At 36.1% G+C, this 23,051-nt stretch overlaps 1 protein-coding gene across 1 annotated transcript in view; it reads right to left on the reverse strand.

The window, feature by feature from the left end:
* Positions 1–23,051, reverse strand: part of DOK6 (docking protein 6) — a 433,588-nt gene that overhangs the window by 268,673 nt on the left and 141,864 nt on the right. Inside the window, exon 2 of the mRNA XM_003264328.3 lies at positions 5,561–5,668. Coding sequence (XP_003264376.1) covers positions 5,561–5,668 — 108 coding nt within the window. The remainder of the gene's footprint in view (positions 1–5,560; positions 5,669–23,051) is intronic.

Below are 23,051 nucleotides of genomic sequence, written 5' to 3' on the forward strand. Positions count from 1 at the left end.
CTTTTTTAAAAAATATATTGTTTAACTTTTATTTTAGGTTAGGGGTGTATGTGCAGGTTTGTTATATAGGTAAACTTGTGACCGGGGGTTTGATGTACAGATTATTTCATTACCCAGGTACTAAGCATAGTACTCAACAGTTGTTTTTCCTGAAACCTCCTTCCATCCATCCTCCTCCCTCAAGTAGATCCCAGTGTCTGTTGTTCCTCTCATTCTGTCTAGATATTCTCATTATTTAGCTCTCACTTATAAGTGAGAACAGGTGGTATATGGTTTTACTGTTCCTGCATTAGTTTGCTAAGGATAATGGCCTCCAGTTCCATCCATGTTATATATGTTCTTGTTTTTTTTTCATGGCCACATAGTATCCGTATGTACCATATGGTGTATATCTACGACATTTTCTTAGGCTGGTTCCACGTCTTTGGTACTGTGAATAGTGTTGCGACATACGTACGTGTGCATGTGCCTTTATGGTAGAATGATTTATATTAGGATTTCTTAAAAAATAATTTTTGTTTTTCTGCCAAAAATACTTTTTTTTTATTGAAAGAGTAATGATATTTTCATTCACCTCATCAAGCATAGGCATAATAGCTGGTTTTAAATCCCATTCTAATAATTCAGAATCTGAATCATATCAGGTTGAACATTTGCTGATTTTCTTTTCCTTTTAGATTGGACTCCATTTTCATAGTATTTTTTATCTTGAGGAATTTTGGATTTTATATTGGACATTGTAATTGTCATGCATAGCCTCTGGATTCTGTTACATTTCTCTGAGATGGTTAGTGTTTTGTTTCAGCAAGCAATTACCTTGCTTAGACTGAATTGCCAAATGCTACAACTGTGGTGGGGTGTGGCTCAAACTTCAGTCAGATACTTAAGCTTTAGTTGTGAGTTGCTTTCAATTTGCCACTTCATAGCTGGTTCAAGTGTCAGCCACACTCTCGTTCTGAGTTTATGTACATATTTAAGAGCTCCCCTTCTCTAGTATTCTCTTTGGTGGAGTTTCTTCCTCCCTTTCTGGCAGCCTAGATTTCTCCTGGTTTCTGAACAATGATGCCAAGTCTTCCTGTGGTTGTTTTAGTCAGCGGTTCCCAACCTGTTTGGCACCAGGAACAGGTTTCCTGGAAGACAGTTTTTCCACGGACCAGGGGGTTGGTGGGGGCTGGGGACAGTTTCGGGATGATTCAAGCATATTACATTTATTGTGCACTTTATTTCTACTATTATTACATTGTAGTACATAATGAAATAATTACACAACTCACCATAACGTAGAATCAGTGGGAGCCCTGAGGTTGTTTTACAGCAACTAGATGGTCCCATCTGGGGGTGATGGGAGACAGTGACAGATCATCATGCATTAGATTCTCATAAGGAGTACACAGCCTGGATGCCTTTCATGCATAGTTCACAATAGCGTTTGTGCTCCTATGAGAATGTAATGCTGCCACCGATCTGAGAGGAGATGGAGCTCAGGTGGTAATGCCAGCCATGGGGAGCAGCTATAAATAAACATAGATGAAGCTTTGCTCCCTTGCCCACTGCTGCTCACCTCCTGCTATGCAGCCTGGTTTCTAACAGGGCACAGACCAGCACTGGTTCATGTCTTGGTAGTTGGGAACTGCAGGTTTTAGTCATCCCATTGCCATGGCCAATATTGCTTTGGTGGGACTACATCTGCCCCCAGCCTAAAGCTGCACCCAGAGAAAGGGAGAAGCTGTCATTCCCTTGTTTCCAGATCTGACTTTCCCCCACAAACGACTTGCTTTTTTCAGAGACCCAGGGACTTGTTTGTTTTTGTATTTTGTCCAGTTTAAGGTAAATGGATGTGCTTAGGTCAAGAACAGGCCGAGGTAAACATCCTGCATGACTCAGCAGGATTGGAGTGCAGGTGCATAATTCCATGCATTATGTAAACACAGCTATGTAGCCATAACACGGGAAGGCTCATCACCTGGCTTGGAGCCACTATTGTTTGTAAAAGGTCTGACTGCCCTGCTGATGCTGTGCATATGGCATGCCCAGAGAAAGAAAGAGAGCCAGAGTGGTCTCTGCAAATGTGTTCGTTTTGCAGTCGAACACAGGGGAGCCAGGACACAGGTTGGGCTTGTGCCCAGAGAGACAGTGAAGTTGCTGACTCTGTAAGGGAGAGCCGGTTGCCTGAAGGCAGGCAGTGGGGAGCCAGAACCAGCTTGGGCTGAGAGGGAGAGAGTGAAGCTGCTGACCCCATAAGGGAGAGCTGGCCATGCAGCTGTGAGTGGGAGTGGCAGGAGCCACAGAGGCTGCTGAGAAGGGCACAGCTGGAGCAAGCAGCCGAGATAAAGGTGGACAATATAAGTAAGCTGCTGATGAGACAGACAGTGTGAGAGAGCTGCTGAATAAAGCCATGTGTCATCTACCTGTCATTTCTTGAGTGTTCTTCCAGCTCCCTACCCCCAACCACTCACTCCCCGCAGACCTCAGCTGGGGCTTGAACCTGACATCCAGAGTTTCTATATGTCATCTGTGGGAGAGTTATACTGTCAGAGGATCACTGTTGTGTACTGGAAATGAAAACACTAAGTGGTATTTTAAGACTATAACGTCAGACCCAGGCTTAAAACCCTGTCATTGACTCTCATCACTTGTCGTTTAATTCAGTTTTTATTACTTCTTTTCCTACACTCTAGTCACAACAGATCTCTTTCAGATCCTTGATCACACTGAATTGTTCCTGCCTCTTTTTTTTTTTTTTTAGTAATGGTTTTTAAAAATTTTTCTTTCTTCTTAGAATGATCTTTCTTTATATCACTGGATTTGTTAAGGATTGAGTCTTTTTCTTTTCAGTTGAGTCTTAGCCTACTCATATCTATAGCTGTTATCCATTAATTCTGTATTATATTATCCTATTTTTTAAATAAAGACATTTATTACATAGTTACATTGTTTTATGTTATCAAGAAGTGAAGATCAATGATAGAGTAGAGCACCATCTTTCCAATACTGCATCCCCAGTGCATGGTCCAGTGCCACATTCATGGTAAGGGCTCCGTAAACATGTCTGATGATGTTAATGATGGAGTTCCATACCAGGCTAACGGATAGACCATGTTTTGACAATTCACAGAATAACTCAAGGAATGAAGTTTGCCTTGAAATTCACAGCTCACAGTGGAAGCCAAGTGATTTTCAAAGAGGCAATCTGTAAGATAAATAGGAGTTAGCATTTTCTTTAGCTCTGAGCACTGCCGTGGAGTGCCTGTGATTGCCTCTGTGGGATAAGAAGTGGGCAAGGTAGTAAAAATCAAGAGAATATAAAATAAGGAGGAAGGGCTGTTCCACATGCCTCCTAGAGATGACCCTTTCTCTTCATTTTGCTGACACATTACCACCACTAGTTTGGCCATTCAAATATCATCTTTGCAAAGAAGTTTTACCTGAGTTCCAAATTAGGTAAAATGCTCTTTCTTCAGCAATCTATGAATACTTCTCCATCTGTACTTGCTATATTGAATTGAAGTTATTTGTGCATTTGTGTCTTTTCCACTAGAATGCAAGCTTTTTCGGGGCAAGACTGTGTCTCACGCATCTTTCAATTTCCAACCAGGAGTGGAATGCCTAGCATAGAGCAGACACTCCACGCCCATCTGTGTCCAAATTACCAATCCTTATAGTGGGGTTAGAGTACTAGAGTGTGTCTATTTTTTTCAAATAAAAGATAGCTGAGTCCAGAGATAACATAATAACGTTTCTTGACAATTTTTCCTGTTTCATTTGTAAGTAAAAATAAACTGGGCCGGGTGCGGTGGTTCACGCCTGTAATCCCAGCACTTTGGGAGGCCGAGGCGGGTGCATGATGAGGTCAGGAGATAGAGACCATCCTGGCTAACACGGTGAAACCCCGTCTTTACTAAAAATACAAAAAATTAGCTGGGTGCAGTGGCAGGCGCCTGTAGTCCCAGCTACTCGGGAGGCTGAGGCAGGAGAATGGCGTGAACCCGGGAGGCGGAGCTTGCAGTGAGCCGAGATGGCGCCACTGCACTCCATCCAGCCTGGGCGACAGAGCCAGACTCCGTCTATAAATAAACAAATAAATCAACCGAGCTGTACAGGCTAGAGAGCTCCAACTAGTGTATGTCACTCACCAGCAGGCAGGAACTCTGACCAGGCATCCAAATAAGATATAATGTAATATGTTCAGCCCATCAAAATTTTACTCACAAACTAAATATCAGGGACTCACATTTTTACAACCCAGCAGCTCCTCATTAAGTTAGGTTTAACATTATTGCCAAGGTCATAATCATAGTTATAACACAAACATATCAGTAAGACTTTAGAATTCAAATAATTGCCTATAATGAGATTAAGAAGTATTATGCTGGCTGTTTTATGATATCATATATCAAATAATCTTTAGAGATATATAACAATTTTAAAATTCGTCTACTCATGAGAAAACCAAACATCCACGAGCTAGTAAGTGACTGGACAGAAACTTGTATTCTCTGGCAGTAAATCTATATCAATGTATGGAATACTTGGCTGGGTATGGTAGCTTATGCCTGTAATCCCAGCACTTTGGGAAATCAAGGCAGGAGGATTGTTTGGGATCAGGAGTTTGAGACCAGCAACAGAGCAAGACCAATGTCTATTTATATTTAAAATATTTTTTAAATTATATATATATATATACACACATAGAGAAAATGGTTCCTAGACAGTTTTATAAGCTCAAATTTTAAATGATTACTAGTTAATATTCATAACTAATAATAATAAATACTAGTTATTGTCAAATAATCTATTTTTAAAAAAGAAATTAGAACAATGTATTACATAAAATAAAATTCCACAAATTCATTACATTATCCAGGAAACCTTACTCCATGTACGACCAATGAGAAATTAAAATCTTTACTGAGCATTCTACCAATTAAGCAACACTGTTCTACAACTCTGAGTTTTGATCATGAATCCTTTGTATTACTATAAAATACCTACCTGTGTTTTGATGTTATCATGAAAGATATTTAGCATCATTTTGGGGTTATGTTTTACATTCTTTCAATTCTTAGAAATTGATATTTTATTCCTAGTATCTATGCCTTATCTCTACACATCAGCATATTCGATGATCATTTTCTTGTTAAGGAGCTTACAAAACAGCAAATGCCATATACATTAACAATATCATTAACACTGTTAAAGGCAGCCCCCTAATTTTTATCTAGTAAATATTGTTCGCAGTTTACACCAAGGAACAAATGCATAATTAACCTCAATAGTGAGAAAATACCTACTCAGCACCTTAGAAAAGGATTTGGTTGAGTTATGAGTCATCTCATTTTGCAAAGTAGCAATAAAAATGAGTCTTTGGTTTTGCAGAGGTACCACTGGCATTTACAACAGATAATTAAAGGAGAAGAATAACTTGTGCATTTTATCAGAAAAGGGCATTTTTCCCAAGCCATTAATTTTTGCCACTGCAGATTTCATCTATCATAGAAATATCTCCACAAGTCTTCAAGGGCCCAGTTATTCCCCAGGGACTCCCAGGACCGTGACTTACCTTATGAAAGTTTCTGAAATAAGCTGCCTTTTCATCTGGAAATTTTTCTAACCTTCTGGGTCCTTTGCTAGAAGCCTTCTTGAAAACCAACCAGCATCGTCTGAAAATCTGAAAGCAAATAAAGAAATCCCATTATCCATATTTTTACATGAGTTTACGACATCAGGAGTTTATTCAATTGATCAATTTTTTAAGTGCACTTCACAGAGAGGAACTGTTTTTGATTGACAAGCATGTTCTTAATTAAGATTACAGTTTTTCTTAAAATATGGTATTTCATGTAAAATAATTTTTTGTGAAAAGATTTTGTTTTGAGGTTTTCACTGTGCTGGCTGATTTTAGTAGTCTTTAATATAACTAAATCATCTGGATGTCAATACCATATAAATTATTATCACCATCCTAGGGACAGACAATTCTCCATCTTCCATGCTAGTGCAATGGCAGGTTAATAAAGTTAAGTGAAGCACTTACATAATACTCAATTTTCTATCTTTGAAAAAAATCACATTTGAAAATTTACTTGTAGAATTTTAGATTTTTAAAAATAGATGTTCATTAATAATTTTGAAAGCAGCAAGAAATATATTTTTATTATGAACATATCTCTCTCACACTTTTTAACTTTTGTAATAGGAAGTATTTATTAAATACTTATGTGCAATAAATTAAAATTTATATACATATTTAATCCTCATAATGAAATGAGATATGTATAAAATAGGCATTACTTTCATTTCAAGATAAAGTTTGTGCCAATGTCAGGATTTGAACACACACGTCTGAATCTTTTTTTTTTTTTTTATACTTTAAGTTTTAGGGTACATGTGCACAATGTGCAGGTTTGTTACATATATATACATGTGCCATGTTGGTGTGCTGCACCTATTAACTCGTCATTTAACATTAGGTATATCTTCTAATGCTATCCCTCCCCCCTCCCCCCTCCTCCCACCCCACAACAGGCCCTGGTGTGTGATGTTCCCCTTCCTGTGTCCATGTGTTCTCATTGTTCAATTCCCACCTATGAGTGAGAACATGTGGTGTTTGGTTTTTTGTCCTTGTGATAGTTTGCTGAGAATGATGGTTTCCAGCTTCATCCATGTCCCTACAAAGGACATGAACTCATCCTTTTTATGGCTGCATAGTATTCCATGGTGTATATGTGCCACATTTTCTTAATCCAGTCTATCATTGTTGGACATTTGGCTTGGTTCCAAGTCTTTGCTGTTGTGAATAGTACCACAATAAACATACGTGTGCATGTGTCTTTATAGCAGCATGATTTATAATCCTTTGGGTATATACCCAGTAATGGGATGGCTGGGTCAAATGGTATTTCTAGTTCTAGATCCCTGAGGAATCGCCACACTGAGTTCCACAATGGTTGAACTAGTTTACAGTCCCACCAACAGTGTAAAAGTGTTCCTATTTCTCCACATCCTCTCCAGCACCTGTTGTTTCCTGGCTTTTTAATGATCGCCATTCTAACTGGTGTGGATGGTATCTCATTGTGATTTTGATTTGCATTTCTCTGATGGCCAGTGATGATGAGCATTTTTTCATGTGTCTTTTGGCTGCATAAATGTCTTCTTTTGAGAAGTGTCTGTTCATATCCTTTGCCCACTTTTTGATGGGGTTGTTTTTTTCTTGTAAATTTGTTTGAGTTCATTGTAGATTCTGGATATTAGCCCTTTGTCAGATGAATAGATTGCAAAAATTTTCTCCCATTCTGTAGGTTGCCTGTTCACTCTCATGGTAGTTTCTTTTGCTGTGCAGAAGCTCTTTAGTTTAATTAGATCCCATTTGTCAATTTTGGCTTTTGTTGCCATTGCTTTTGGTGTTTTAGACATGAAGTCCTTGCCCATGCCTATGTCCTGAATGGTATTGCCTAAGTTTTCTTCTAGGGTTTTTATGGCTTTAGGTCTGACATGTAAGTCTTTAATCCATCTCGAATTAATTTTTGTATAAGGTGTAAGGAAGGGATCCAGTTTCAGCTTTCTACATAAGGCTAGCCAGTTTTCCCAGTACCATTTATTAAATATGGAATCCTTTCCTCATTTCTTGTTTTTGTCAGGTAAAAAGAGCCCGCATTGCCAAGTCAATCCTAAGCCAAAAGAACAAAGTTGGAGGCATCATGCTACCTGACTTCAAACTATACTGCAAGGCTACAGTAACCAAAACAGCATGGTACTGGCACCAAAACAGAGATATAGACCAATGGAACCGAACAGAGTCCTCAGAAATAATGCCACATATCTACAACTATCTGATCTTTGACAAACCTGACACGTCTGAATCTTAAGCTTTGATTGAAAAAAACCAAGACTACTAATTACACTAACACAAACCATAATTTCTGAACCTTGCCTTTATTTTGTAGGACTGATTAATATTAGACCTGTAGATTGTTCATTATCTATTTTCCACCATATCACACTCCCTCAACAGGTATGTTTGAAGACAAGGTAATAAAATGAATCTTTCTTTCCAATAATTGAAGAAGTCTAAAAATGCAAATTGGCCACAACTTTTAAATTTCAAAATTTAGTGTATTCTTTGCTGGTGGATAATTTCTTTATGCCCATGAGGAAATCAATAGAAGGAAACTTCTGAAATCTATATCACAATATTTCTCTTCTATGTCTTCATTTAAATTGCAAAGTTGTCATATTATGTTTTTTTTTTACAAATATAGCCTAGATAATATAATTCCTTTGAAGTGTGCATTGCTTATTATTCACTAGAAGACAGTCTTTTCCATGTTAAAAGGCATTCTTGCAACAATCACATGAAGGCCTCTCATTATAAAAGTAGAACAACCAAGCATATACATAATTTGATTTTACCCTTTCTTTCTTACATCCTCTTCAGGAGCCTTGAAAAGCATGTGCAGGATAACCCTGAACTTCCTGCACACATGAACATGCCTCTCCTCTGCCTGGATCAGATGCCCCTTCCCTAACAAATGCTTCCTAACCATGAACCTGAAAATCATGAACTAAATTACTCCTTTAGAGCTCCTGGTGTTCTTTCCACATACAGCTCCTGTATTTCACACATAATGTTGTAGTTATGTGCTTGTTTGGCCCTTACTGATCCACACTCCCACAGTGAAATGTATTTAAAAAAACAGATGATTAAAATATGATCAGCATATGGTTTGTTTACCTTTAATTAACTTAATTCTACATAGATTTATTTAGTGCTGTAGAATTCTGCTTTTGAACTTAAAGGAAGTAATTACATTTCAAGTGGTAACAGATTTTGCAAATGTAAACATCAAGAAGAGACAGTTTGATATAGTGGAAACTTAATAGAGCTCTGGAATCAGACAGACATAGGTTTACATTGTGGCTATGCCACTTACTAGCTGTGCAACCTTACACAAATTACTTAGTGTCTTAGCTAATAAAAAGGGTACCTCATGAAACAGAGGGAGGATTTACCAAGATGGGCTTATGTTCTAGTACACAGAATACTCTCCACAAGGCTCAGCCATTTCTCAAGCTCCTTTTTCTTACAGAGTAGGTACAATTTTCTGCACATGACAAAGCCATATGAAGGGACACTTTTTTCCCAATGATGTAAAATTCTAATAAATATTCAGCTCCAGAATATTCAGATGCAAATATTTTGCAACCAGAAAAATTAGAGCACCATATAATTTTTAAAATAGCATATTAATGATCTCCCAAGTACAGACTGTGAAACTACAAATATTGGACTTGGAATTCCAGCTCAGCCTTTGCTGGAGCAACATAACTTTGGGCAAGGCATTTATCTCTCTGAGCTTGTGTCCTTAAATTAGCTGAGGACAATTAAGTGTTAAGTGTTAAAAAATTAAGTATATAAAGCTCATGATGCAGTGCATAGAAGGTAGTCAATATACACAGGGTATTTTAATTCAAAATGGATAAAATGCTCTTAGCAACAGACCTTGTTCAGCACATCTATAACCATTATCGGTATTTACATGTACTGTAAAAATTATTGCTTGCATCAATATAGTTTTAAAGTTTTCAAATGATTTTCATAATTATGAGAATTATGTTATATATAATATCAATAAACAAAACTGTTTATTCCATTGAATACACATATGAGTTCCTACTATATTTCACAGTAGTTTGGAATATTTGTTAAGCAATACAACTATTTATATTGACATTCACTAATACACGACTGAAAAGAAAAGAAAAAATCGGCATCTAATTTGGTTTTCCTAAAATTACTCTCTTCACCATATAGCATGAAATAATTTTTGGACAGCATAAATCATTTCACTCAGTCTTTAGTACAATTCACATTTTTGTATTAGAATTCAGGGTATTATATTGTAATGCCTAAAAACATAGTTTTTTGGTCACAATAATTTAATTTTTAGTGCAGGTTCTGCTATTCTTTAAACACCTTCATTTGTAGAAGTTAAGATCAATATACCTCATGAAGATGCTCTTTGAGGATTACAAGACATAGCCTGAAGAAAGCATCTAGCATGTGAATTTGAAAAGTAATCCATAAGCTCTTATCTGAAACTCTTGGGTTTCTGATACTGCCATGACTGAACTGCATCCCCACAGAATTCATCTACTGATGCCCTAACTCCCAAGGTGCTAGTATTCGGAGATGGGGCCTTTGGGAAGAAAGTAGGGTTAGATGAGGTCATGAGGGTTGGGCCTTGATAATGGTATTAGTGCTCTTACAAGAAGACAGAGGAGAGAACTTGCTTTCTCTCTCTCTCTCTGCTTACTCACAAGGAAGAGGTCACATGAATGCACAGTGAGAATGTGGCCATGTGCAAGCCAGGAAGAAAGCCTTCAGCAGAACCCAACGGGGCTGGCACCCTCATCTCAAACTTGCAACCTCCAGAACTGTGAAAAAATAAATTTCTGTGGTTCAAGCCACCAGGTATATGAAATTTTGTTACAGAAGCTGGAACTGAGGTAATTTTAGATATCCTTTTTTAAAACTAGCAGTGACGGTAGGATAGTGCTGGTTGTGGTAGTTGTCAGAGTAATAATATTGGGGAAGTAAAAAACAGTTACACGAATCTATTGAGAGACTGCTAACAGAAAGAGATATTATCTGCAAAGTGGGATGTATAGAGATTATCAATGTTGTATCTTTTAGCTATTCATTAATGGATTTGAAGTCTTAATTGAGGAGTAAAATTGAGACTCAAATCCCTAGTAATATAGTTGTTGTCTTTTTGTACAGAGCAATGCTTTCCCCTGTACTCTCTGTCATTTTGTTACTCATAGCTTGGGAACAATCATGATGTTAAATGAAACCTTATAATATTCGTGGAAATATGTATACACATACTTGCTGACTGTAATTCCCCATCTGATGTTACTGTAGTTATTTTCCATTAAAGAGTGAGTTAAACATGAGCTGGAAGGTGTATTTCTATGTAGGCACTCAATATTGTTTTAAAATAAACCTAATAATAGATAATAAGAAAAAAATAGATTTAATATTTTTGACAGTGTCTTATCTCTTTGCTGTTACATTAAGAAAGGCAATCACACAGAGATAAGACTGATTTTTAAAGATTCTATGTAGTAGACTGTTTACCAAGTTGAGGCCCTTAAGTTATTATTATTATTTTTATCTTGGAATAAGTTTAGATTTATAAACACTTGCAAAAATGGTGGAGTTCCTGTGTACTCTATACAGCTTCCTCTAATAGCATCCTTATAACAATGGTACATTTTCAAAATGAATGCACTAATATTGGTCAAATACTATTAACTAAACTAAAGATTCTGCTCAGATTTTGCCAGATTTTTCTTGTCCTGTTCTGTTTCAAGATTTAACACAGGATATCAAGTTGCATGTAGTTGTTCTGTCTCGTTAGTCTCCTCTGATAGGTGACACTTTGTTTTTCGTGACCTAAACAGTTTGGAAGTCTAATGGTTAGGTATGTTGTACAATGTCCTTCATTTCTGTTTGTCTTAATTAAGTTATGTTTGATATTTTAAAAGTCTAATAAAAATCTCATCAAATAATGAAAACATATGATTTATTAGGAAATATGAATTCACCATGGCTATGGACCAGTTATATTTTGATCAGATCTCTGGCTGAATTTTAAACTTAAAGTAGCAAAAAAAATCATTTAATAAATGCAGACTTCCATCTTCTACCCCTCTTTGGAGACAGTTTTTCAAAGTATTTTGCTTTTTCATAGGAGTAAAATAAAAAAGGCGCTGGTGTGGAGAATTTGCAAGTGTCATTCTGTGTCAGTGTAAAATCAAATTAAGCATGAGTCAGCACACTAAAAGCCACCTCTGTACCAGAAGTATAAAATAAGCAGAAGTACAAGGAGATCACCTTTTTGTACTCTTCGTCAAACCAGATTTTATTAGTGCATTAGGATCTGCTTTAGGCCCTATAACTGATGCCTTATGTGAGAGTGTTGGAGAAATTCCAGGACTGAACAGCAGAAATGACTGCCTGAGACCAGGAAATCACTCCTTGGAGAAAAAAGAATAATAAAGGAATAGGTTTTATTTTGCTTGTAAATGAAAGATACAAATTCTTTGAGTACATGAAAGAGTACCACATAAATGAAATGCAGTACCTTATTTTTATTTGTATCCCATGAGAATGGGACATAAACTAATGACCTCCATTAGCAGTAGGTGGGAGGAGATGGGGCAGTCGCTTCAGGTACTACTTGGCTCTTCAAGGGCATCTCAAGGTACAGAGACCATTTGGCTGGTTAGCAACAGAACCTATTGCTTACAAGAAAATGTACCTTCCCAGTGTCTGTCTTACAGCAGATGACATTCCTGCCTTCCCCATCATTTCAGGATGCTGTACCACTGTTAATCCCTGGGGGATTAACTGATTTCACTTTCTCATTCAAAACTGTCTCCTAAACATGCCAGCTATTTCATCAAACAGGCTCCTAGGTGCCCCTCCGATTCTCATATAGAAAATTCCATGTTGTTGCTAGGACTCCAGGAATTCCCAGGATCACAGCTGGTCCACACCCTCAGCTTTCCACCGTGTTAACCAGCCAGCAGGCATGCCATAATTAAATACCTTCTTAATCCCCTTCCATCTGATGAAAACCATTTTACCGCATAGCAATCTCTTTTCCTTAGTTCTTTCTCCTTTTCAAGGTGATTTTACACAAAGGATATCCTGTTTCCATTTAAGACTCACTGTGAAGTAGGTGGCAGATTTCTTGGCTTCAGTTCATAGCCATAATTACGTTATTTAGCTAGGACTCATTCACAAGCTCTGCCTTAACCAGAAGTTGGATTTAATGGGCCTGTTTTATCACAAGCTGTTGATCTAATGAGCCCTGCGCTTCAAGTAGGATTTTGGTTAGAAACTTGGAAGAATTTTCAATTATAGAAGTTGTCAAACCTGAGAGTCCATTGCTCTAAAGGAGGTGTTAGAAAGTTTGTTCCTTGAGATTTAAAAAATTATAGAAGGAAGTGTCATAGCTGGAGTGGCTAAGTTTGTGTGCCCTTCTGAAAGCAAGATACCATATGAATGACATCTTGGGGAATAAGATTTAATTATTAATTTATAACTGTGTATCAGACGAACCATCAAGACAACAAATGAATAAACAAATCAGCAAAGCCCATCCAGAAGAGTTATTTACAGGTTTATGCTATGAGTAATTTCAGTTACTTTGTCTTAAGTGTTCGCCCTTTGACAAAACGTGTGTAGTACTATTGAAAGACACACTTGGTTTGTGTAAAAAAAGTAGTCAATGCAGAGGATTAACTTTAGTGCACTGATGAGTTTAGCTTTAGCTATCTTTCCAACAGAGAAATGAGTTTTGCTCTATCTTAATACTATCTTATATTTAATGGCTGTTAAATAGATAGACAGATCCATAGATAGATACACAGATAAATATAATGCTACAATCCCTCTTATTCATTCATTCATTTATTCAAAAAGTACTTGAGAGTTCTACATTCTCTAGATAGAGTAATAAAAAAGAATTTAAACAAATAAAATAATAACAACAAAAACCAAGTTTCTGCCCTTATGGAAACAAAGTTCCGGCTGCATGAAACTACCATTTCAATATGGTAGATGGGTGGACAGCAAATAAATAAGCACATTTGTAAATAGATTTTTTTTTTTTTTGGCTGTGTGCTATGGAGAGAATTATGCACAAGGATGGAGAAGGGAACATTGGGTGTGGTGAGGAAAGGCTCAACCCCCAGGGAGACTTTTAGGAGCAGCATTAGAGAACATGAAAGAATGAGTGATGCAGACATCTGAGGAAAGAGCATTTCAGCCAGAGAGAATTGCAAACGTAAATACCCTGATGTGGAAGATTCTGAACTGCTTCAGGAGCTGCAAGGGGCCAGTGTGGAGGGCAGAGAATCGGAACAAGGTGGCTGGAGTTCAGAGACACAGGGACAAGCCAGGTCAGGAAGGGATCTTGGCTTTTACTCCCTGATGCCATTAAAAGCTCTAAGCAGTGAGAGAACATAATAGAACTTAAATCTTAACAAAAAGAAACTGATGTAACTATATTAATATCAAAGTCTACTTTAAAGCAAAATGTATTATTAGAGATGGAGACACTTTGGAATGATCAGAGGTTGATTCAGCAGAATGTGTAAACTCTTCTGAATTTATATGCATTCATGAATGTAGCCTCAGAATTGTAAATCAGAATGGACAAAAACCGACAAGGCCACAATAACGTGTTTGTTTGTTTGTTTAAAATGTCAGTATCTGCTAGAATGATCATATACAAATCAGGAAGGATACACAGTATCTGAGCAACAATGTTTATCAAATTGATTAAATAGACCTCTGCAGAATGCAGTACCCAATGATTGCATAATATGAATTATTTTCAAGCTCACACGGAACATGAGAGAAACTGATTATGTATTTGGTTACAAACCAGAAAATTCAAAGGATTCAGATAAGATTGAGTAACAAGATGGGAAGACTTGCTATATAGAATACCAAGACCAATTAGAAGTCACAGTAATTAAGACACTGTAGAATCAGACAGATACAAATAGATCAGTGGAACAGAACCATCAATAAACACATATATAGATATTTGATTTATGACAAATGGAACCCTTCAAAGCAATGGAAAAAGACTTTTTAATAAATAGCTCCAGGATAGTTGGATAAATATATTGAAAAAAAAGTGAAAATTGACCTTTTCCTGACATGATATCCCAAAATCAGTGTTAGAAGGATTCTTTTTTTCTTAATGTAAAAAAAGACTACACCTGTTTAAAAAAACTACTACAATGCCCACTCAACAGGACTTTTGCTCTTTAAAGCACGTTACTCTTCTCCAAAATGGCGACACTTACATTTTCAGTCTTAGGAATCAGGTGGATCCTTAATATTTGTGTAAAAGGTCCAGTAATTAAAGCTTTTTGAAGAAAATATAGTATGTTAATTAGTATGTCAGTGATTTCAAAGTAGGGAAAAATAAGACACAAAACATTATTGTAAGAGAAAATAAGCAGAAATAAATAAGAACATAAATTTTTGTATATTAGGAAAGAATTATCAGAGAATCAGAAACCAAGGAATTGATTAGAAGATACTTGCCATACACATAACTGTTAAATGGGTACGTATCCAGAATACGTAAAGAATCCAAAAGAAGAAGACAGACAATCCAGTTTTAAAAAGGACAAGACACTTGAGCAGGTACTTATAAAAAGGAGCTGTATAAATGGCCAATAGGCTTATATAAAATGCTCAATCTTATTTGTACTCAGGGAAACTTGAAGTAAAACCACAATGAGATATCAATTCATTTGCAACAAAATGGAGAAAAAAATAAAAATACTGATAATACCAAGTGTTGGTAAGGATATGGAGCAATGGAAGTCTCACACTCTAATGGAGAGAGTGTGCACCAGATGACTTTGGGAGATACATATCTAGAATCTAGCAATTCTGCTAACAATTTACACAGGCTCTAGCAATTCTACTCCTGGTTATGTACTCAACAGAAATATCTGTACATTGCACAAGAAGAATGGCCATTATAGCATTATTCACATAAGTCTTAAATGCAGAAGTTGTGATTGATGTATATAGTTGAACACTAGGCAGCAATCAAAGAAATACATGAAATATGGTTACATACAACCTCACAGGCAAATCTCAAAAACATTATGTTGAATAAAATAATCCAGACGCAAAAGAAAGCATGATACAAGGCTTATTTCTATAAATTCCTCAAATTGCCAAAACTCAGCTACACTGTTCAAAGATGCATGCTTAGGTGACAAGTGTGTATAAAGAGTGAGAAAGTGGCTTCCATTGTAATCGGCACAGTGGTTCCTTTAGTGGGAGGTCCTGGTGTGAATGGGAAGGAATGCATTGGGATTGGGGTTTCTTTTTGGCTACTAACAAAGTTCTATTTCTTGATGTGATTTGCATGTACACTAGTATTTGCTTTAAACTCTCCATTTAGTCATTTTAGTCTTCATTTGTGTCATTTTCTCTATGGGTGCCTTAATTACAATTTTTTTTATTTTTTTATTTTTATTTTATTATTATACTTTAGGTTTTAGGGTACATGTGCACAATGTGCAGGTTTGTTACATATGTATCCATGTGCCATGTTGGTTTGCTGCACCCATTAACTCGTCATTTAGCATTAGGTATATCTCCTAATGCTGTCCCTCCCCCCTCCCCCCACCCCACAACAGTCCTCGGAGTGTGATGTTCCCCTTCCTGTGTCCATGAGTTCTTATTGTTCAATTCCCACCTATGAGTGAGAACATGTGGTGTTTGGTTTTCTGTCCCTGCGATAGTTTACTGAGAATGATGTTTTCCAGTTTCATCCATGTCCCTACAAAGGACATGAACTCATCATTTTTTATGGCTGCATAGTATTCCATGGTGTATATGTGCCATATTTTCTTAATCCAGTCTATCGTTGTTGGACATTTGGGTTCGTTCCAAGTCTTTGCTATTGTGAGTAGTGCTGCAATAAACATACGCGTGCATGTGTCTTTATAGCAGCATGATTTATAGTCTTTTGGGTATACAATTTTTTTAAGTTTAAAAATATAACATGTTGAAGTTTATGCAGATGTTATGAGACCCATTTTGGTTTTCTCCTTATTTTTGCTCCCTATTTGTAAGAAAAAGGGATATAGGAACAGACAGAGACAGAGGAATTGATCCTTTGCTAGGATTTTCAAGGATAGCAGAAGGCAGTCCCTGCTACATGTGCTACAAAAGGTGTTATGACAAACCACTCATGAGACTGAACTTTGTAAAGGAGCAGGTGGACATCAAACAGCTTTTGGTTAAGATGCAGGCATCCCAGAAGTACTGACATCTAAGGCACTCAAGTTTCTAAGGAGCCCCAACATCTTTAGTTTATCTGTTAAAAGAAATAAGTAAATGACTGGATTTTCCAGTGGAGTCTGGAGTGAATATGAAAGTGGTTGTTCTGGGGCTTCTGAAGGGAGACAAGCTGGGATTCTACCTACCAAAGGGTGTTAAATCCACACTTACTGAGCAGGGAGCCACTGTGCTGGGGGCTTCACACACAAGGTCAGGCAATCCTGGCCACAGCCCAGAAGGATAAGTAGGTCTAATCCATTTAAGTCAAGTAATTTGGCAAAGATCACAAAACCAAGTGGTGCTACGAAAACTCTAATGCATTTGTTTGTCTCCAAAGCCTCTGTTCTCAGCCCATATCTGTGGCCCGCCCTATTTCCACATCATAATATCTCTAATTTAAACTGTGTTGTACCAGAGGTGCTAATTAAGCATACACTTCAACAATGGATGTATGCACAGAAGGCCATGACTTATGTCTCTTTATTCTTGTGTGAAATAATGAACTTATTTTCAATACTTAGTCTTTAGAATAGACTTACACTCTACACAACTGTTATGGATTTCATTTCAATTTGATTTTGTTCTCCAGTCAATGGTTTATTATCTTTCCTGGTAAGCTATTAATTGACTTATGAGCAGGAACAGCAATTATTTTCCCACCTGCAGCAACATAGGCATTCAAAATATGTTTGGGATGAATAGAGATGAAGAAATTGATATTTTAAAATCACAATGTTAAATCTTAACATATTATGGTTTCTAATCTTAATTTTTATCTCCTGTTTTTATTAAAATGACATATAATACCAAAAAGCCAATTAAAGAATATTTTAAAATTCCACCACCATCCAGAGAAAAATATTGCTAGCATTTTGATAGACAGCCTTCAAAATTAGCACACTGTATCTTTGTGCACGCACGCGTGTGCACACACACACATGCACATTTTCTATATGAATACAGCTTTTCAAAGAGTTCCAATTCCATAATTCATTCATTCAGCAGACATCTTATGAATATTTGCTATTTTTCCAGGTACATTTCCAGTTGCTTAGTGTCAAGTAGTGAATGAAACAAAAAAGAACACCTGCCATCCTTTCTTCATGGAGTTCACCTCTCATTACAGACACAAAGACAAAAAATAACTGAATAACATGCAGATTATAATAAAGAACAACCAGTATGAAGAAAATTAAAAGAGAATGGGAAGTGGAAGTCCTGGAGGAATTAATCCTCTTATTCACATAGCAAATGTTCTGAACTTCATGCCTTATCAATAAATACACGTGTATAATATCATTTTAATGGTAACTTATGGATGTATTTATGTATTAAATATTTCCAAACAGGTTCCTATGGAAAAACATATACAAATTTTATTGATATTGTCACTACAAAATACAGAGCAAACATAGATAATATAAATTTAATAAGGAATATTTAGTATAATGCTTGCTATATTAAAATTCATCTTTAATATATGATTATATATTTAAGATGTTTATCTACTTATTAATATATTTCCAAATATCCTAAACCAAGTTCTTAAAACATAGAGATTTATTTTTCCAAAACACTCTAAGCTCTGACATCTTGATTAATATATAAAAATCCCTAAGTATTTTTCTGCTTTATTTGTCCACAAGACAATGAGCTTCTAAAGTGTAGAAATGGTGTCCTTTCAATTTTTGTCCAGTAAGTCCTCACTATGTTCCAGGAAAGTGATTTTTTAAAATCCTCTCCTAATTTATATAACAATCATCCAAAATATAATTTGCTCAGCGAAATGTAGGTGAAACCTACTTGGCTTTCTTGAGCATGACTGGCCTTGCCTGAATAGCCAAGCATGTGAACTGGGGTAATGCATTTTGCAATTATTTTTTATTTATGGAGATTTCAATACATTTTAGAAGTGATTTTCTAAACATAGGAACATTAATAATCAATTTGGAAAATTCAAAATGTAAATACATCTTTGGAAAGAATGAAACATTAAAAACAATACACATATATTAAAATCAGACAGTTTTGCTAAGAGTGAAATTTTGACGTTTGTTTCAGTATATGAATTTCCTAAAAGCCACTGGCATAAGATGAAAAATAACAGTGGTTTTCTTTATATAGCCACTGAAGACTTTCCATTACTTTGTGTAGTGCTTCCAATCTATGTACATGTTTTACCTTTTTTATTGATCTGTCCTCCTGGATTTCCTAAGCAGAAGAACCTTAGTATTTTACACTGTATGGGTCCATTCTTTTTCTAATTATTGTTTGTATTTCAAATATCTGATAGACAGTATAAATATTACCTGCCCTACTTTTAAGTCAATGATTTATGACTACATGATAATCAAGATATTTATTGAATAAAAGGTAGTTGTTGAAAATTAAAACCCCTATATCTTGTTGATTGCAGAACACCGCATTTCAAAAATACACAGCACTGTTTTCTTCAAACTGTGGAATTCTAATACAAAAATATTAAGCCAGTGATTATTAGATAGCCCAGGCACAAGCTTCACGATGCCTAAAAAGTACTTGAAATGTTACACATATTTTTTAATGTACCTGTGTTATTTTCTCGGACAAATGAATTTATGATTTCAACTCATTCTCAAAGGAATCATTTGCTATCCATACACTTATCACTATATCTTTACAATAGAAGAAAAGCATTCTTCAAAAATTCAACTTCATCCTTTCACTAATGTTTTTCTCCTTTCTACTGCTTTGATTAAATTAGTATATTTTTAAAAGTACAGTAAATGTTACTTCCTGTAAATAAGTTAAGATTTTAAAAAACTCCAGCCTGGGCAACATGGTGAAACCCTGTCTCTACTAAAAACACAAAAATTAGCCGGGCATGGTGGCGCATGCCCATAATCCCAGCGACTCAGGAGGCTGAGGCAGAAGAATCGCTTGAACCCCAGAGGCAGCAGTTTTAGTGAGCCAAGATCATGCCTCTGCACTCCAGACTGGGTGAGGGAGTGAAACTCTGTCTCAAAAAAAAAAAAAAAAGAACAACAACAAAACAAACAAATAAAAAACTTAAGAAACTGTCAATGTATATTAGGGAAAACAAAATGATGTAACTTGTTCTCATATATATGAAGTAAAATAACACTTAGCTCTCCATATACTTCATAATTTTCTTCATATTTTTCTAAAGAAGCTTTCTCAAACTGTGATTAACACCATTCAATACTGATGTATATGCTGAGTAAAGAAGCCAAGGTTCCATGTGTAAATGATTCTGCAAAATGCTGGATTAAACAGTTAAATTGTTGTTTACTCAGAGAATCTCAAAGCATTTAAAATGCATTGAGAGGGAGAAAAAATATATATCGTTTCTCAAATTAATTAATACAGCATCTTTGTTTTTATTCTATGTTTTGTTTTATTTTTTCCCATGGGTGGTTTTACCTTATCCAGAGTTGTTTGGTATTGGAAAGAATCAGAAAATTTCACCAGTGCTGCTTTCCAGGAACATTTTCATACAGGCATTTTTTTGTGCCTGAAAATGTATGGAAGGTTGTTGTTTAGATATACCTAAAAATGATGACTTTGCTTCTTAGTAATAGAATTTTGTAGATGCAGAGGAGGTTGAATTTTAAAACTTTATGTATTATTAAAGAAATAAGTAATCTTAGGTAATCCGTGATTATTTTTTGTCAAAAATGTTTGTAAAATTTTGGATTGGCTATGTTCTAATATTCTGAAAATGCAAGATGATTACACTTTATAAACTTAATAAAATTAACATTTCCAAAGTATCTTGGCATGTAGGAAGTATATTAAAACTGGATATAGCTATTGTTGTACTCATTAATATATCTTTATCTAAGAAATAGTAGCTATTAGCATTAATTTCCTATCCTAGATACGCAAAAAAAATTAAAAACTCTTCTCCACGTTTTCTTAGATAAATCTAATAAATTCTTTCAAATAAAAAATGTACTTTGTTTCATTAAGCTCTACAGACTATAAGTGCTTCCAGATCTGATTCCCTGAGGGTAAAATGAGTGTCTATCTTTCATAGGCATCAATTTTCCTTAAGGATCCTCAAGTAAAGATCTTTCACAAACTCTCACTTCATTAACAAACCACTTGATGAGTTGAGATACAAACTGCTTTATGGAAATAGTCACCAAAAAGTGTGTATACAACTACTATGCCCAAATTAAGCCACTCAATTTTTTAAAATTAAATGCCTAATTAAGAACTAGGAAAGGACTGGACAAATGGGGTAATGGATTACGAACTTTAAAATGTAAGTTTCATGATAAGAATTTGTAGAGGGAGCAGAGAATCTGCAACAACCCACCTCATGCATTTTCTCACTCTCTGATTATATCATTATGGTAGTAAGAATGCCTCATCCTACAACTACTAATTTAATAAAAAAAGCATGTCTAATTTGCACAGGCCTATCATACAACTTCCTTTAAATATGGCAGCTCCTATAAGAAGTACTGTGGCTACAATAATGATATTCCACATTATACAGCATTTTTTTCTAAAAAAAAGTTTCATGCATTTTGGCAAATAGCTAAATACATCTAAGAAGCAAGTCATTCACTAACATTTAAATCAGATTCAGAACTCCAAGCAGCATCAACTTAACCTAAGGCACGTTAAGGTAGAAATTCTTAAGTAAACTGAAGCTTTTACAATTAAAAATTCTTAAACAAAATGCTTAAGGTCATAAATAAAATCAAATTTTAAAAGCAGCCATATAGGTCCAGGAATATACCAGACTGGTTAAGTGACCATGTATTTCAGGTCGACTTGTATTCAATGTCTCGGTTTTTCAAGCTACAAGTCTCTAAGCTGTAAGATCTGCAGCTGTCATTAAAATATCTACAGTTCTGTGGCTTTTATATGCTTAGCCAAACAGACTGTATGCTGCTATAATATACACATCCATTATAGGTCGTCCTTTGTACAAAATTGTAAGTCAGGATATGGTTCACAGCCTGCTGAATTCTCTGAAATAAATGCAGTGGCTCTATGATAATGTAAAGCCCAAAATGTTTTTCTCCACCTGTGAGTTTATTAGAAATACCTAAGAATATAAGAACAACTGAAAAAGACAAGTCAACTATAAAAAAGTGCCCCCTGTTCACAAGAGCAAGATACAGAATCAACCTAAGTGTCCGTCAATGGACAACTGGATTAAAAAAATATATATATGAGGGCAGGCGCGGTGGTTCACGCCTGTAATCCCAGCACTTTAGGAAGCCAAGACGGGCGGATCATGAGGTCAGGAGATCAAGACCATCCTGGCTAACACCATGAAACCCTATCTCTACTGAAAATACAAAAAATTAGCCGGGTGTGGTGGCAGGTGCCTGTAGTCCCAGCTACTTGGGAAGCTGAGGTAGGAGAATGGCGTGAACCTGGGAGGTGGAGCTTGCAGTGACCCGAGATTGTGCCACTGCACTCCAGCCTGGGTGACAGCAAGACTCTGCCTCAAAAAAAAAAAAAAAAAATCTATCATCTATCTATCTATCTATCTATCTATCTATCTATCTATCTATCTCTCTATCTATCATTTATCTATCTATCTATCTATCTGTCTATCATCTATCTAGCTAGATACAATGGGATATTATTTAGCCATAAAAAAAAATGTCATTTACAGCAACACGGATGCAACTGGAGGTTATCCTATTGAGTGAAATAAGCCGGGAACAGAAAGACAAATATTGCACATTCTCACTTCTGTATGGGAGCTAGAAAAGTGGATCTCACGGAGAGACAGTAGAATGATGGTTACCAGAGGCTAAGAAGGGTGTATGGATGAGGGGGGATGAAGAGAGGTTGGTCGTAATGGGTACAAACATACAGTTAGATAGAAGGAATAAGTTCTAATGTTAGATAGCAGAGTAGGGTGACTATAGTTAATAGCAATTAATACAGTTGGGATAATTGTCCACTCCAAATCTCATGTTAAAATGTAATCCGCACTGTTGGAGGTGAGGCCTGCTGGGAGATGATTGGATCATGGGGGTAGATTTGTCATGAATGGTTTAGTAACATCCTCTTGGTGCTAGCCTTATGATAGTGAATGAATTCTCCTGAGATCCTCTGGTTTAAAAGTGTGTGCCCAGCAGGGTGCGGTGACTCATGCCTGTAATCCCAGCACCTTGGG

This window comes from Nomascus leucogenys, chromosome 4, assembly GCF_006542625.1.
Source record: "Nomascus leucogenys isolate Asia chromosome 4, Asia_NLE_v1, whole genome shotgun sequence".
Taxonomy (NCBI): Eukaryota; Metazoa; Chordata; class Mammalia; order Primates; family Hylobatidae; genus Nomascus; species Nomascus leucogenys.